We start from the raw sequence: 16,454 nt of genomic DNA, 5'->3' as shown, positions 1-16,454 counted from the left end.
CACTTAGAACTGGAAGCAGACAAGGTTGCCCACTATCTCCACTTCTATTCAACATAGTGCTGGAAGTCCTACCCAGAGCAATCAGACAAGAGAAGGGAATTAAGGGTGTCCGAATGGGGGCAGAAGAGGTCAAACTCTCACTCTTTGCTGATGATATGATTTTATATCCCATGAGAATAGGGGCTTTTGTTGGTTTTATTCACTGCAGTTTCCCCAAGCTTGTGCATAATAAGAGCTCAATAAATATTTATTGGAAGAAAGAAGGAAGGAAGGAATGACACCAAAGTACCCGGGACATGGAATGTTTGTTGACTGGGTGCTAAATGGATGGACCCTTACAATTCTGTAGTTTAAAAAAAATCCATCATTTGCACCCACACTGTCTGAAAACTGGGGAAGTTATTGTACATATTTCTTTCAGATCATCTTTTCATTGGGAGATCTGGCTTCCTGAACACAATGAGGGAAGTGGCCTTTAGCCCTTTCCATGGGTTTCTCCCCGTGTCATGCTGCCAACTTGGGACTTACTGCCCAGGGCTAGACATGCAGTGGGAGGTGCTGCTAGTGCACAAAAGACACATGGATTTCTGGGCCCAGCTCATCCTTCTCCAGCCACTTGGTCCCCAAGCCTCATAGGCCCCACGTTGAGATGATGGACAGCTGGGTGCTGAGACACTCAACCTTCTTTCTGTATCTTTCAACACACACACTTGTTGGGTCCCTGAGAGCCTGTGTGTAAGCAGGAGGGCAGCGGGTGTTAGAGTCACTCGTGTGCCAGGTGTGACCCAGGGACCTTAGCACCTCGCTCAGCGCCCAGTGGAGCCAAGACCAGAAAGCAGAGGCCCAGCTCCTGCCCTTTCCCTCCCAGACAGAAGACCAGGTAGTTTGGGGAAATTCTTAGCTGTTTTATTAATAATTACCACTGTGTGCTCCTCTGTGCCTGGCACTGGGCTGGTTCTTTTCATTTTCTCTTACCTGCTCAAGAACCTATGTAGGCAGGTGAAGAAACCCCAGCCCGGGAAGGCCGAGTGACTGACCGCACAGCCGGGGAGGGGCAGACTCAGGACCTCAGCCTGGGTCTTCATCTCCAAAGTTCAAACTGTGTCCATTATGCTGGCAGGCGTTTCTTTTGGAAGCTTGAACAGCATCCTTTAGAGGAACGTGTTTCTCCAACTGTAAAGTGCCGGGCAACCGTGAGGAATTATTGTTGCTGGTGGTTCTCTTGTCTTTCAGGAGGCCGAGTGGTGGAGAGTAACCCATGGCAGTGCAGGTGGAGGTCTGCAAGGGGAAACGTCAGGGGGCAGGAAACTTAAGTCAAGGCTGAGATTTCTTCTCACCAGGGCAGTGGTTCCCAAACTTTGCAGCTCAGTGGAATTTCTTGGGGGCACAGATAGCATCCCATGCTGATGATAGCAGTGTCCAGGTGGGAGCCAGCGAGCAGGGTTTTTCCAAGATCCCCGGGTGATTCCAACGTGCAGTAAAGTTTTGTAACCATATAACCAAGGCTTTCTCTCGTGTCAGTAAAGGAACTAGAGGATTGGTTATGCATCTCTGGTTGGAAATGCGGTGTCTGATAAGGCACCTAAGTCACCCCAGAGCAAACTAGAAGCCCTTCCCTGCCCTGTGGAGACATTTCGGGACTTACAGGAGCAGAGTGACGGGCAGTCCTAAACAGAAACCAAGCCTCCTCTGGAGCTCCCAGATGATCCTTGGCAGTTAGTCACAGCGGTGGTTCTCAGCTGGGCCATTTTGCCCCTCGGGGGACATTTGGCAATATCTGGAGACATTTTTGGTTGTCGCAATGAGAGTTGGGGCATGCTACCGCCACCTAGTGGATAAAAGCCAGAAATGCTACTAAACATCCCAGAAGGCACAGAAGAGACTCCACAACAGAGAATTATCCGGATCAAAATGTCAACAGTGCTGAGATGGAGAAAGGCTGGTTTAATGGGACCCCAGTCATGGCTCAGAGAATTAATTAAGTTGAGGAATTGGGAGGTTTGCTGTTAAATGGATTGTGGACATCCCTAAGCTTCCACAGGGATTCAACTCTGTTTGTTATTGATAAACATTTTAGATAAGACAAATCCTTGTCATTTTTTGTTGTTGTTTTAAAAGAAAAAGTCCTCTTTATTTATTTGGAAATAAATAAAGCTTCTCATCTTTTCTACTTTTGAAGTTTTCGATCTCCAAAACTGCAAGGAAACAGCCCCTAAGCCTCTTTTCCTCCTTGGTGGCGTGGGCACAGTGATAGCTCCTGTCTCCCAGGGCTGACTTCAGTGTTACTGCATGCCAAGCACTGAGAACTGGGTCTGCCTTGTATTAGGAGGTGTTCACTAAATGTCTGCCGTCGTCATGCACATTCATGGTGTGGAAACAGAAATGAATCCCTTCAGTATGAAACCGGAGCCCTAGGAAAGTCTCTGAATTAAATGCAAGCACCAAAGTCCTATGGGTTCTTTTTCCTTGTTTTAAGTTCACCGAAAATATGTCAGTCAAAGTTGTCTGTCAATAAGATAACAAAGTGACCATGGTCAACAGTAAGTTAGAGTAGACTTTAAAATAACTAAGAGTGGAATTGGAATGTTTCTAACATGAAGAAATGATAAATGCTTGAGGTGATGGAGCCCCAGTTACCCTTATTTGATTAATATACATTGTATGCCTGTATCAAAACATCATATGTATCCTATAAATATATACAACTGTAATGTATCCTTAATAATTAAAAATTTTAAAAAATTTAGAAATTGTCAAACTAAGTCTTTTTTGAAATGCACAGTAATTACCAGGAATGGCATCCTTTGAGGGCTAGGTTTGTTCATATATGGATTGTAAGACATCAGCTTTCACTAACTAGAATTTGCCATCTAATGACAGTCTATTCTCTGCCTAACTGGGGTGGGAGTTTCAGGAGTCAGAGTATTCAGCCAGCTAAAGAGGCTGCCGAGTCATGATTAAACCTGCAGGCCTGCGGCAGCTCCCTGTTGGACCGCAAGACACCAATGCATGTTGTGTCCCTACTTCTCCTCTTCCGTTCCTGGACAGTCAAGAGAAGTAAGCATTCCTAGATAGGGAGCTAATCCAGGCACGGTCTTTGTCCACCTGATTTGCTTCTGACCTCGGATAGGCTTGTTTCTGCCTCGGATGGATGGAACTGGTGTATGGAACACACACAGCCCTCTCTTTCAGAGAAAAGAAACTAACGCTTTTTCTCTAACAGGACGGAAAGACACCAGAAGATCTTGCTAAGTCAGAACAGCACGAGCATGTAGCAGGTCTCCTTGCAAGACTCCGAAAGGTGAGAAATTCAGTTTATGGATCTGAAATTCTCTACTTTTATTTATGTGAAAAATGCTCAGTCTTTTCCCTTGTAAACTGTGAGGGTGAACAAAACAAGGCCTTTGGACACCCAGATTCCACGAAGAGGCATCTGTCCCTGTCCTGTGGTTTGCATATCACTGGGCATTAATGCATAAGCTCGCTATCGGGTTTCTTCTCCTCTGTTTGGACTTGGAAATCATTTGACCTCTTTACAGTTGCTGTGCCTGGATCCTCCCCTCCCACCCTCTCTGCAATATCCACCTCCCGTGAAGCAGAGAGGAAATGAGGACGCTGACTCTGCCTCTTGCCTTCTTATGTTTTGAGCTCCAAGATGTCAGTTAAGCTCCTGTTTACCAATCATCATTGCTCTAAGGTTTAAACAAACATAAAAATAAGTGAAAGCAGGTGCACCCTTTCCAGCCACATCCTAGCAACGTGTAGAAAGGGACTGCACGTGCGCCATTGCCTTTAATCTGGGGACTCTATGTTTTATGTACAAAGCTGTTCACTGCAGTGTTATTTATAATGAAATAATAAAAATTGGAAACATCAGGTGACCAACAATAATGTCTAGTAAGTTATCTTACAGCTACAGAATAGAATGGTTTTTGGCTTTTAAAGTATTTTTGAATAGGTTTTAGTAACAGGAATTTAATGCTTAGAGTGTCCCTGGGCTTCAAAGCATAAGATAAATTATGTGTACATTATAGTCCCTACTATGTTCAAAATGCAGAGAAGGAAAACGTTCCCAGTGCTGTTTTTTGATTTGGCTATTGTGAGTAATTAACATTTTCTTCTAAACATGACTGCATTTTTCCAATTTTTTTTACAATAAATTATAATTTTTTAAAAAACAAACTTTCTAGAAATGAAAAGATAATTCAGTTGGTTTAAGTACTTGTTGAAAAGGTGTTGTCCAAAACCTGCTGTGGATCCCCGTCATGTGGATGGATGGAGAAGGGCCTGGGGAGAGGCGGTAACGTCTGCTACGTCGCAGCATTGCAGGTTTGCATGTTCGTGGTTGTCCTGTGATCTTGCCTGGGGCAGAGGGGACATCGACTGGAATAATTTCTTTCCTTCTACAGACATAGATTTGGAGAGACTCAACAATTTCAAGTACACATACGTATCTAAAACCCTTGGGAGGTGACCTGCGGGGGGATAATGTCATGGATCATTCATGTTCACACCTTTGTGCTTTGGATTCTGAGACCTGGCCACAAAGCGCTGGGCAGACGATCGGGGAAGGCTGAAGTCACCCAGGCCGCTGCAGGGACGTGGTCTCCCCTTTCTTCTGGAAAGCCCAGAAAGAGCTAAGTCTGGAAAAATTTTCCTAGCCTGACTCATCTGTTCCTACAGAAAATATGTAAATCAATGTAGGCTTTGTGTTTCCCACCCTGTACCGCTATGGACCGTCTCATTATCACGACGAGTGAGAATTTGGACTAGAATAACAAGGGAGATCTTTTTGTTTACAAGAAAAAATGAGGCGGGGTTAGGGAGAAAGCCTAATAGTCACGGTGCCAATCAATAATGAACTTTTACATAACATTTCCTAATTGTTAGACTCTGTTTATTTGAATTACAGCACCAGCCAAATAAAACACAGCCTAGGCCCATAGTTTGCAACCTCTGGTTTTGGCTGGATCGTACAGCAGAAGGCCTGCATTTGGGTGTAGAATCTTATGTTTATAGACAAAGTGTCCAGCTATAAGGGCTGGTGTAGATCGATTACCGGTGTAGCATCCGTCAACAGTGAAAAGTCAAAGGAAATCTGGTCTTTGCGCAGACTCGATAAGCACAGATTTTTTTCCTCTTACTTATTAGGTTTCCACTTACAGTCCACTTGTAGAAAGAACACTTTGCTGAGGAATGGTGCAGGGCTTCTAAAGAAACGTGCTTGACACCTTTACCGGGCATATAAACCTGCTTGGTCTGGTGTTCTCGGATTTCCGCCATTCCACGCAGAAAGACTGGAACCCCACCTGTGCCCCTGGTGCCTGGCTTGTGTCCCTGGGTAGCAGTGCTGCGCCCCTGCTGGGTGTTTGCGGTCCCCGCTCAGCCGCCACAGTGCCAGTGCCGCCCACCACTGGAGCGCTGTGGAAAATCTGGTTGCCACGTTCTTTCTTGGCTTGGAGTACTGTCCCCATCTGAGAAACGCTCATCGGAGCGGGGCGCGTGGGTACCTGCAGTTAACTCATCTCAGAGCGCAGTATCAGCTGCAGGCCATGGCCGGCAGCAGCGCAATGCGTCACTCAGGAGACACCCTTCCTCTGCAGGGGGACGAGGCGTTTTGTGGGGCTGTGCTCTGTCTTGCCCACCTTGCCTTAGGACGGTCCCTTTTACTCAAAAGTGGGTTGCTGTGCTGGACACAACCCAGATACGCACTGCAATGACACATCTGGAAACAACGAAGAAACGATCAGGAAAAGGACTTAAGGGAGAGCAGCAGCCCGCTCGCTGGGGTTGTCTGGATTGCTGGGTGGAAGGTTTTTCCCTCTTCCTGTTTCCCCCTTTTCTGCTGTGTGCTGGGATTACCGTCATGGTTAGAAACAAACACAGAGCAGTTTGCTCCGTGCCCCCGTGAGGCGGAGCTGACTCCCATTCAGAACTTTGAATTTCACGCGGGCTCTTGCTGTGTCCCACGCTGGGATCTCCTTTATTTTCTTCCACCCATTGGCACCTTTGTTTTGGGTGCCTAGATTTTTAAAAGAGGCTGGGAGGGGGAATATGACGAAGTTTAGTATTTTGCCGTTATCCTGTGATTTTTCTCGAAAAAGGGGAGCTCAAGGCAACGAATAGTCATTTTAGTGCCTCTGATTAAAGGACACCTTCCCCCTCAGCACCCAGAATCCACTGAAAAGTTTCCCCCTCATCTGAGCGTTACGAGGCACAATACAGGGTAGTGGCCGAGAGCACGGACTAAGGAGCGAGGCCACCCAGCCTCCAGCCTCGGCTCCGCCATGGTTTCGCTGGCAGAACCAGGAAGCTGCTCAACAGCTCTGTGCCTCAGTGTCCCCATTGGTCAAATGGGGTGAGTCTGGTGCTACCTCCCGGGAAGGTGAGGAGGGTTGGATGGATCCATGTAAATGATGTCCCCAGCACAGCGCCTGCACACAGCAGTCCCCACCTGTGTGCTGTTGTTGTTGGAACCTTGCAGACCACTCCTGGAGCTGCTGTGAGGGTGTCCGCGATGGCCACCGTGGCAGGGCACCCCGGAGAGTCATTTGTAATAACAACCACCGTTGAATCCTCAGTTCCTGTGTCAGGCATTGTGATTTTACAAGATCCTCAAGGTTTACGGAGGGGAATATTCCTGCAGGAAGCCCAGACTCAAAGAGCTTGGCAACATGCTGATTAGTGCGGAGCTGCGATTCCCACCCGACATAGAAATTTCTGCTTTTCACGCGCTTCCAGCGGGCTCAGGGTGGCTCCACTGAGGATTCCTGGCCAGACAGGACGGGATCCTCTCTGCACACGCTGCTGTGGCTGTGCTGAGCGACCCTGCTTCGTGGTGCACAGGGATCACCGTCCCGTGCAGAGCCCAGGTCCCCCTTCCCTTCAGCAGAATCTTTTAGGCTCGGTGTTGAAGGGGTCCCTCATATTTGTTCACCTTCCTCATCTCTCAAGGACTCTAGACTTCGGCTTCCTGATTAGCCAGCAAGGGAGGCGTTTTCTGCCAGGCATTTCCAAGCACCCTATGTCCTTTTCACGTGTGAAAATAAATCCCCACGTAAATAACTGCTTGGCACCTGGTCCACCGATACTGGAATACTCAGTTACTGGAAATGACTGAGCTGTCACGGTGGCATCCTTGGAGAATACAACGAGGAGGACTGTGGCAGGGGCTGAGGGCAAGGAGCAGACAGTACCTGTGGAGAAAGCCTAGAAATTGAGTTATTTGCAGTTACAACTCGGGTCACCTGGAGGAAGAGATTGTTCACCACCAGAATTCAATGGGGAGGGGGAAGGAAGAGAGTCATTCACACCCAGAGCATCTTGGTACCATCTTCCTTTCAGTGTCATTTTCTTCTTGATACTTTCCATGTCTCTCACCAGGGCGCTGTGGGCATTTGGGGTGGGTGGGACGTCCTGTCCTTGCAGGATGCTTCTTGTCCTTGGACCCCCAGCGTCTGATGTCCTAGCATCCCCTACCCACCAATATTGTGAAAACCAAGAAACACCTCCACGCATTTCGTGACACCCCCTAGGGTGCTGCCACCCTCCGTAAGAACCACTGCGGGTTGATGCAGAACACTTTCATGGGGAGGGGTCTGTATTTGGGACAGCCGGGGTGGGGGCCCTAAATAGCCTGCCATTTTATTTGGTTTCCAAATGGGCCAAATTAGTGATAGAAATGCACCCTGTGTTCTCAGCTCTCATCACTTGACATTGCCTCAGACTGTATTTCCAAACCACATTGGCTGGGGAAGCAATGGGGATTCGGCTTCTGGAATTAGAACCAAAGTCATCTCTTCTCCCTGCACCATTGGAGAATCGAAGGGGAGAGGGCCCGGCTGCTGTGATCATTAGACAGTGCAGGGGGCTGACCCATGGGAGATGGGACCTTGCAACCAGGGCGTTCCAGGGGCCCACATGGGCTCCCCACCTGGGAGGGGCGGGGCTGAGGGTGGCTGAGGCCAAGGCCAGGGCTCGTGGGGGAAGGAAGAACACAGGGCACGGCGGACCTGTGTGGGGTCTGCTCTGGCCCAGCTCCTCAGGAAGTGAACTGGGGCCAGTGGTGTGCGGGAGCCCCTGGTACCGTCCGTGTGCATGTCTTCCCAACTCAGTGAGATCACATGGGGTCTGGAAATCAGCCAGGGTGGGAGCATTTACACCACAGGAATCAGCAAATGCTACAGATCACCCCCCCACCAGAGGTAGTTGACCAGCTCGCCATTGCTTTGGGGGTCTCTGAAAGCCCCCGCAGCTCTATCCTGGCTGTAGGTAGCACCTTATTACAAAAGAAGGTTGTGCTGTCTACTCTGTCCTGCGCCCAGTCCTACCGATGAAACAGAGCCCAGTGTAGCCTCCAAACCTGCCCGAGGACTGTGTTGTTGCTAAGCCAAACCCAATTGTCCCTCCAGAAAAAAGGAGGGACTCTTGTTATGACAGGCAGGGAGCGGGGCTGCATCTAGAGTTTGCATCGGCACCTGTTTTCACTACATCGATCCCTGCGAGTCCCATTCTTGTCTGATTTTAATAGTTTCAGGGAGATTAGGCAGTTGCCTGATTTTTATTTTGTTCTATTGTCCTTCTAATCAGATTTTCCATAAGCTGATATTAAAGATAGTTTGCTTTTCCTATTGCCTTTTGGCTAAGATCATGTGTACAAGTAGTTTCTTTTCCTAAACCTAAATCTTTTCCAAACCTAAATCTTTTCCTAAGATTAGACAGCGAAGAAAGGTGCCCAGAAATATTTTGGAAAACAGGAAAAATGTGGGAGTTTGACCACAATGAAAAATCCACAAGTAAACTGCATTTGCATAATTGAGTTGCTGCTTCTGTCCATGTGGGGTCAAGTTGCATCCTGCCACCTGTGGGGGGCCACATCCCTCTCGGTGCTCTTATCTGGCCCTCTGGACTGTGGATGGTCTTCCCCACCTGCCTGCTGATGTTCAGTTGCCTTTTCTGATGAGGAAGTGAAAGCTAAATTGCCAGGGGGAAACAGGTGCTGGAAGAAAAGAAACTAGAAACCAAGAGATTCGCCAGGGCTTCAAAGAGCAATGCAGTTATCAAATAATATTCGTTCACGCATTAGAAAGATATTCACAGCGTCTAGTGAATGCCAAGAGCTGTTCCAGGCACTGGAGAGTCGACAGTGAACAGAATTGGCCAGACCCAGCCAGGAAACAAATAAGAAAAATGCCAGATAGCCAGGCGTGGCGGCTCACGCCTGTAATCCTAGCACTTTGGAGGCCAAGGCGGGAGGATCGTTTGACTCAGGAGTTTGAGACCAGCCTGAGCAAGAGAAAGACCCCGTCTCTACTAAAAAAATAGAAAGAAATTAGCTGAACAACTAAAACTATATAGAAAAAATGAGGCTGGGCATGGTGGCACATGCCTATAGTCGCATCTACTCGGGAGGCTGAGGCAGAAGGATCGCTTGAGCCCAGGAGTTGGAGGTTGCTGTGAGCTAGGCTGACTCCATGGCACTCTAGCCCGGGCAACAGAGAGAGAGACTCTGTCTAAAAAAAAAAAAAAAAATGCCAGATAGTGTAAGTCAGTTCTGGGGGCGGCAAATAACGGCCTGCAAGCCTCAGCCAGCAGCACCTGCTTTTGTAGACAAAGTTTTATTGGCACACAGCCGCACCCCTCATTCACTCTTGTCTGTGGCTGCCGTGCATACGTGGCAGACTCACAGGAGTCTCCGACCCTTTACGGAAAGGTTTGCTGCCCCTGCAGTCGGTGCCGCACAGGGGATTAAAATAAGACGAAGTGAGATAAAGTGACTGGCACAGGGCAGGGGGCTGCTTTCAACTGGCTCCCCAGGGAGGTTGCTCTGAAGTGACAGGTAAACCTCTGAAGGGTAGGAGGAAAGAACCGCCCCAGGAAGGGCTGGGGGAAGGCAGAGGGAACAGTCAGTGCAAAGGGCCTGAGGCAGCGAAGAGTTGGGTGTGCCCAAACACAAAACAACAAAAGACAGGGTGACTGGGCCGAGCCAGAGCTTGAGCCTGGGGGTCTAGGCAGAGAAGGATGCCAGAAGTGACCCGAGAGATGGCACGGCTTTATCGACATGGGTGAGATTGGTGTTGGGCCAAGTGTGTTAAGCTGGTGGGCGTGAGACTGACTTGGTTTGCTGGAATTCCTCCGGATGCTCAGACTGGAGTGTGAGACTCAGGAGAAGCGGAGAGACCTGATAGGAGGTGGTCTGGTCAGCCAGGGGAGAGATGATGGCGCTCGGACTGGGACTGTCCGGGCTGTGTTACTTTCTGAGCTTGAGCAAGAATCCAAACTGCGCCTCCCATTCCTGTGTAAATATTAAAGTATGTGATTAAAGCCACAACCAGGTGAATGCATGTCCTACAGATACGCCTCTGTGCCCACCCGGAAGGTCCTGGTGCAGAACCTGCACCTCTCGCAGTTCGGTGCTGCTTCCTCCTCCTCTTCCCAACCTGGTGTCACCCTGCACTGCTGGAGGTCTTGTCCACACCCCTGGGCGCCCCAGGTCTGCTGTGTGTGTTCCAGCCACACGCAAGGACCTGGGGACGCACACACTGGAGAACCTCTCAAGACATGAGCCAAATTTAGGTCGCACAGAAGTCCCACCTCTCCACTCCCCGGGGCGGTGGCTGCACAGTGTCCTCCTGGCCCAGCCCGTGAGGGCCTGGCCGGCCCGGGCTGTGGCCAGCTCGGGTTTCAGGGTGCTCTTGTAGCTTTTGTTACCTAGACACTGCGGAAGGACTTTTGTGCTCCGCCTCCAAATAAATGAGTGCTCACACCACCTTCTAGAACTAGCCCAGAGCCCTCCCTCTGGGTGGCCAGTGCTGCCCACTGGCTGATGAAAGCTGCCTTGCCAGGGACACGCCTCTGGCCTGGAACATGGTGCCTGCTCCGCCACCTGGTGGCCAGAGGTGAAAATGCGCCCTCACCAAGGAGGAGACACTTCAGAAACGTCCTCTGGGCTGGCTGTATCAAGCCGGGCTGTGCTAGATTCTCCAAGGGTCCTAGTGAGCAGGATGAGTGGTCATCCAGCAGGATGAGGTGAGATTTTCTCGGAAAGGCGAGGACCCGAGGATATTTTGCTTTTCCTTGCTTTCAAGACGATGGTGAATTCTGTCCGTCTGGATAAGGGAGCAGTTTCCTGGCTTCTCCTCCCAAAAGACACGGGGAAGGGTGAGTGGTCCGTCTCAGCCAAGGCAGCAGCTCCTGGCGTGGGCGAAAGGGTGCGCCGGGGAGATGTGCGTCCCTCCACGGCAACATTTCGCTCCAGAGGGTGCCCTCACCGGGCTGTGTCTTGCCAGTGGGATGCTCTGTGAAGGGCCCCCTTGGGTGGTCCTCAGTGCCTGTCACTCCAGCGCACAGCTGTGGGGTCTGCCTTCGGTTTGCACGTCCCTGTTCCTCCTTGTCTCCCCTCTTCTGAGGAAGCCCCAGCTCCCTCTTAGTGGCCAGCAGGGGTAGGAGGAAGACCCGATGTTGAGTTCTTGCTTTGCTCTGTGGCCTTGGGCAACTGCCTTGGCCTCTCTGAGCTGTAGTTTCCTCATCTGAAAGCGAGGAGGATGATGCTAACCAGAAAGGTTTCTTGGAGGTTCCAATAAGGACTGTGAGTGGAAGCACAGCGTGAGCTGGAATACGCCATTCACGAGGGAGTCACTGCTGTGGACAGGAAGTGCATCTGTCTCAACTCCTCCCGGCTGCCTCTGCCCCATTGCTTGGGCTGGGCCAGGAAGCAGGCAAACAGGTTGCCGGCAGCGTCCGGCCAGGACTCTCTCGCCTGGAATTCCAAGGAGTGAGGCGGACTCTCAGCACAGGCAAGACCCAGACGTAACTTGTCCTCCGCAGTAGCAAGCCAGCCTGTGGGCTCAGAGTTGCTTCTAGAAGCCACACAGCGGTGTCTGTAGGTTACCATGCTTCAAGTCCCCTCAGAGTGGAAGGCCTTCGGGACTCTACAGCATGGACCAACTTCCCCTCATTCCTGCAGACGGGATGGACGCGTTTGCCGGAGCTCAAAGTGTCAAGATCCACAGGGCACGAAACTGGCAGAAAAGAGCCCCAAGCCAATGCATGGCACAGTTTCTTTGCCCAGGCGAGGGCACCTCGGATCCAGTGATTGTGTTTAAACCCGTAGCAAGTTTTCTGCCTTTCCCTGTCCCAGGTGAAGCAGACGCTGACCAGTTCGAAGGGTTCATGTGTGTTGGTGAGCTGTGGGTCAAAGCACAGCTGGAGAAGGCCGGTATCTGCTCCATGATGTTCACAGTGGGAGGTGGTTGCTGCTCAGCGTGGGGGGACTGCAGCTCAGGTACCCACATATGGGGAGGTGTGGGCAGGGCTGCCAGATTCCACAGGAGGACCACGGGCTACTGCCAAAGGCTAGAGTAGGATGGGGAGGTAGGATTGCTTTGGGGGTCAGTGGCAGCCGAGGAACATAGGCGCATCTGCAGCACTAGGTGGCTTTGGGGAGACTTGAGCACCTGGTCGGTGCCATCCCCAATGTATGAGTCTCCCAGAACAGAACCTTTGCTGTTTTTGTGCCAATGCAGATAATAAATCAGGGACATTGCTGGCAAGACGCCCAGCCCTTCCCTTCCTCTGTGGAGCTTTGCCTCTGAACCTGTTGGGATTTGAGGTCAGAGGAAGAAACCAAGCGAGGACAACCTCATGTTCTACAGTCACGGTCCAGAGCTGCAGCTTCCAACTCTACGTGGCCCAGCATTTCATACCTTGCCTTTTCCTGCTGTCCTCCCTCTCCTGGAATGGAAGTCAGAGATAGGAATGCGCCTACACAGATAACTTGAAAAGCTCAATAGAATGCCCTAACTGTAGGGTAACACAGACCTGGAAGGAACATATGATATGCATGATATGCATGATAAACTACACATGTGTCAGTGTGCTGGGACACAGGGCAGGAGGAGACCAGGCCCCCCATCCCTCATGCAGTTCCTACAGACGCACACAGACCCTGCAGGGCTTGGATGACAAGGGCCATAGCAGCATATGACGAGATTTTCAGAAATGAAAAATCAGGAAAGGATTTTTAAAAAACAAAATGTATTCAACAGCAAAGTTATAAAATAGTTGTAATCTTGGAAAACTCAGTATATGTTAAACCATGCCCCTGCCCCAGAATCGTCTGGGTTATGTGTGAAATATAGTTAAGTTCTCAGCTCTGATAATTATAAACAGGTTTTTCTCCTACACAAATGCTCAGCAGATGCTCGGAAGTCAGGGGATCCCTGGAAAATTCTTTTCTGAGAGGGACATTTGTGTGCACCTTATCTGGACACCTGACATCCAGCCCTAGCAGCGCACACAACATTGGGGAACTAAAAATGCCACCACAGAGTTCCACAGGGCACGCTATGGGTCAGTGTTCCCCTGTTGAGAAAGTCTGGTGCTAGTTTAGGGATCGAAAATGGGGGTAGAAAATTAGAGCCTTTGGGAGAGTTATATGCGTTTGCAACAGCACAGCTGTAACAGCAAAGTAACAGTGGCTCAGCCGGAGGAGATCAACAGCACATGAGCACCTGCCAGGATTTAGAACTGGAAGGCAAGTTCCGGCCAGGTGTGAGATCACACTGAGACGCCCTCGCATGGGTCCCCTCTGAGTTAAATCATTTATACAACGCCTGTTTATTGAACATCCTCCACCTGCCAGGCACTGGGGACACCATCTCTACCCTCGAGTGGCTCCTGGTCCAGAGGGCAGAGCTCCATATAATTGCACAGTCAGGTGGGTCACACACAGAGCCGTGCATGGCCTGAGTGGCCTGGGGAGGAAGCTTCCAGGAGGACATGACAGGCAGGATAGGTTTTGTGGAGTGACAGGATAAAGCAGAGGGCGTGCTCTGGCTGCAGGCGACAGCTCCAAATGGGTCCTTGTTAGGGAGCAGGGCAGGATAGGAAGGAAGAGGGGCTGGTATGGGAGGGTGACACAGGGTGGCATGGGTGATGCACCACCTCGTGGAACTTGCGTAGGTTCACTGAACACCTTGCTGACCCTGTCCCTTTGAAAGCCCTCGTGTGCTATTGGATGGAAGTTGTCCTCACTCATGTATCCGTGCTGAATCTCCATCTCCCCGTCCTCAGCACTGGGCTTAGCCCAGGGGACACCTCCATAAATGTTGGTGGATGAATGAATGAGTGAGTGAGTGAATCGTGAAGTATCCCATGTTGGGGGCCTCCTGCTTCTCCCTGCAGGACTGAGAAAGAAGAAAGTGCCAAGGATATCGTGTCCCCACCCCTCTCCCATCCTCTTGTACTGTCGCAGCCCTGAAGGAACCAGACCCCTGCCTGCAGAGAGGAACAGGCCCAGCTGGTCAAACAGGGCTGATCCAATTTCATGTTTAAATCGAAGCCCTCACGGTTGCTCCACGCAATTTGCTGTGCATCGGAACATGATGGAAACAGGCAGATCCAGGAAAGCAGACCGGCAGTCGCCAGGAGCTGAGCAGAGGGCGATGGCAGGTGACCCTGCTGGGTGCAGAGCTTCCTGTCAGGGTGACGCACATGCTCTGGAGCTAGGAGGCAGTGATGGTCGAGCAGCACTGCAAATGTACTAAAAACCTCTGAAAGTGGTGACTTTCATGTTACATGAATTTTATCTGAAATTTTAAAACATTCAGTGGAAACAGAACAAAACGTCTGCATAAAAATTGGGGAACGGAGATTAGGAACCCCGAGAATCGTCACCTGAGTCTTTTTGTGTGTGTGACAAACCGGCTCTTTCTCTTCCATGTTCAGGATGCTCACCGAGGACTGTTCATCCAGCAGCTGCGGCCCACGCAGAACCTGCAGCCGAGAATCAAGCTAAAGCTGTTCGGCCACTCGGGGGCCGGGAAAACCACCCTGGTGGAGTCTCTCAAGTGTGGGCTGCTGAGGAGCTTTTTCAGGAGGCGCCGGCCCAGGCTGTCCTCCGCCAGCTCCAGCAGGTTCCCGCCCTCGCCCCTGGCGTCCAAGCCCGCAGGTAGGAGGCCCCACGCAGGCCCTGTCTCTCCATGGGCGGGGGCTTCTGCACCCCCCTGTCAAGGAGACGTGGGCGTGTTCCGGTTGCTTGACCCCGTGGCCTTGGTGGCTTTCAAGTGTGGTCCAGGCTGGCTGGTGGTGGTATGTGGGCCCCTCTTGTCCAGATGGCAAACTGCCCCAGTAACAGCAAAACAAGGGCCTCCCCGAAATCACAGCCACAGAAACCAAGGTCCATCATGGTACCTGTGCACACTGCAGAATTGCGCCGTGTTCTACTCAGCAGCTCTGTTCCTTATTAAAAGGATTTGTTTGTAAAATTTGGATTCCGTGAAAAGGCCACACGTGGCCCCAAGGCCACAGGTTCCCCATCTCCGGCTCAGACTAACAGGGCCAAGCACAGCGCAGATCAGTGAGGGCCCCAGGAGGGGTTCTCACCCCTCACGCTTCTTCCTGGAGTGCTCCTGGGACACCCCGTATTTTGAGGACCTGGAGCAGCAAAATCAGATCCCCAGGGAGCCCCATTTCTGCTCAGATCAAAGTCAGAGAGTGGTTTCCAAACGCTCCTCAGTGCTTTTCAGAGTTGGTCTGTCTCGGTCACGTGGACCCTCCTTGGGCAGCTTTGCCGTCTTCCGGGCCTTCCATGGACAGGGCTGAGGGGCCGCGGCCGGGGCCGGCAGTGCCCACTCCCACAACAGCAGGAGCCTTTCCCCCCGGGGAGATGCACCTGCAGGGAGCAAGAGGAAATGGCGCCATCTTGGGCGGGATTGCTCCCCAATCTCCTTTAGAGGGAGGAATTAATTTTTTTGAAAGTAAGAAGAGAGACCTTCAAAGAGTTTCCCATACAACGTCAATTTTGTGCTTTGTGCCTCGGATTCATTTTCTGTACACGATATTACAAAGCCGTCAGATGTGTCCCTAGGTGGGAAACAAATGTGTTCAAGTCTGTGTTTTAGTGAACTTCCTCGCTCAGTGAGGGAGGAGGTCGGGGAGCGTTGGTAGCCAGGGGCAGTTTGGATTTACACACCCCTTTCAACTTCTTTTCTCTGAACTCAGCAGCAATAACTAAGAAGAGTTTCCATGCGTGTGATTACAGCATGGCTGGCACGCGTGCTAATGATTTCCGAGCACTGCGTGCCAGGAGCTGGGCAGAAGACGGTGTGTGTGTCGCTCACTCGGTCCACATGGCAGCCTTCCGGGGTGCGTCCACCGCCGTTCTGCCGCGGCCTGGAGGGGCCGGGGGCCACCCTGAGTCACACGGACGGTGATGCACAGTGTCTGGTGCCTGACCAGCGCTTCCTGACGACACTCTGGGCAAGGGCATCGCCATGTGCCGGTCTCTGGTTCCCACTGTGATTTTGGTTCCACTTGAGAGTGTAACAGGGGTCCTGCCTTCTCTGAAGGCGTTTGTTTTCCAGATGTGACGATCAGGGGCCTCCTCTGCGGGCGCTGCGGCCATTGTCGCTGTCTCACTCTGCTCCTTCCGCAGTGCCTGCTGTCACCCCGAC

At 51.1% G+C, this 16,454-nt stretch overlaps 1 protein-coding gene across 2 annotated transcripts in view; it reads left to right on the top strand.

Annotated features, from left to right (window-relative positions):
- Window positions 1-16,454, top strand: part of DAPK1 (death-associated protein kinase 1) — a 180,725-nt gene that overhangs the window by 143,684 nt on the left and 20,587 nt on the right. For both annotated transcript variants that reach the window (XM_012659386.1, XM_012659385.1), the window contains exons 19-20: window positions 3,224-3,301; window positions 14,728-14,950. In XM_012659386.1, coding sequence (XP_012514840.1) covers window positions 3,224-3,301; window positions 14,728-14,950 — 301 coding nt within the window. The remainder of the gene's footprint in view (window positions 1-3,223; window positions 3,302-14,727; window positions 14,951-16,454) is intronic.

Source organism: Propithecus coquereli, unplaced genomic scaffold (assembly GCF_000956105.1).
Source record: "Propithecus coquereli isolate 6110/MARCELLA unplaced genomic scaffold, Pcoq_1.0 Scaffold608, whole genome shotgun sequence".
Lineage (NCBI taxonomy): Eukaryota > Metazoa > Chordata > Mammalia > Primates > Indriidae > Propithecus > Propithecus coquereli.
Note: the sequence above shows the minus strand (reverse complement) of the source record. Positions and strands in the feature narration are given on the sequence as shown.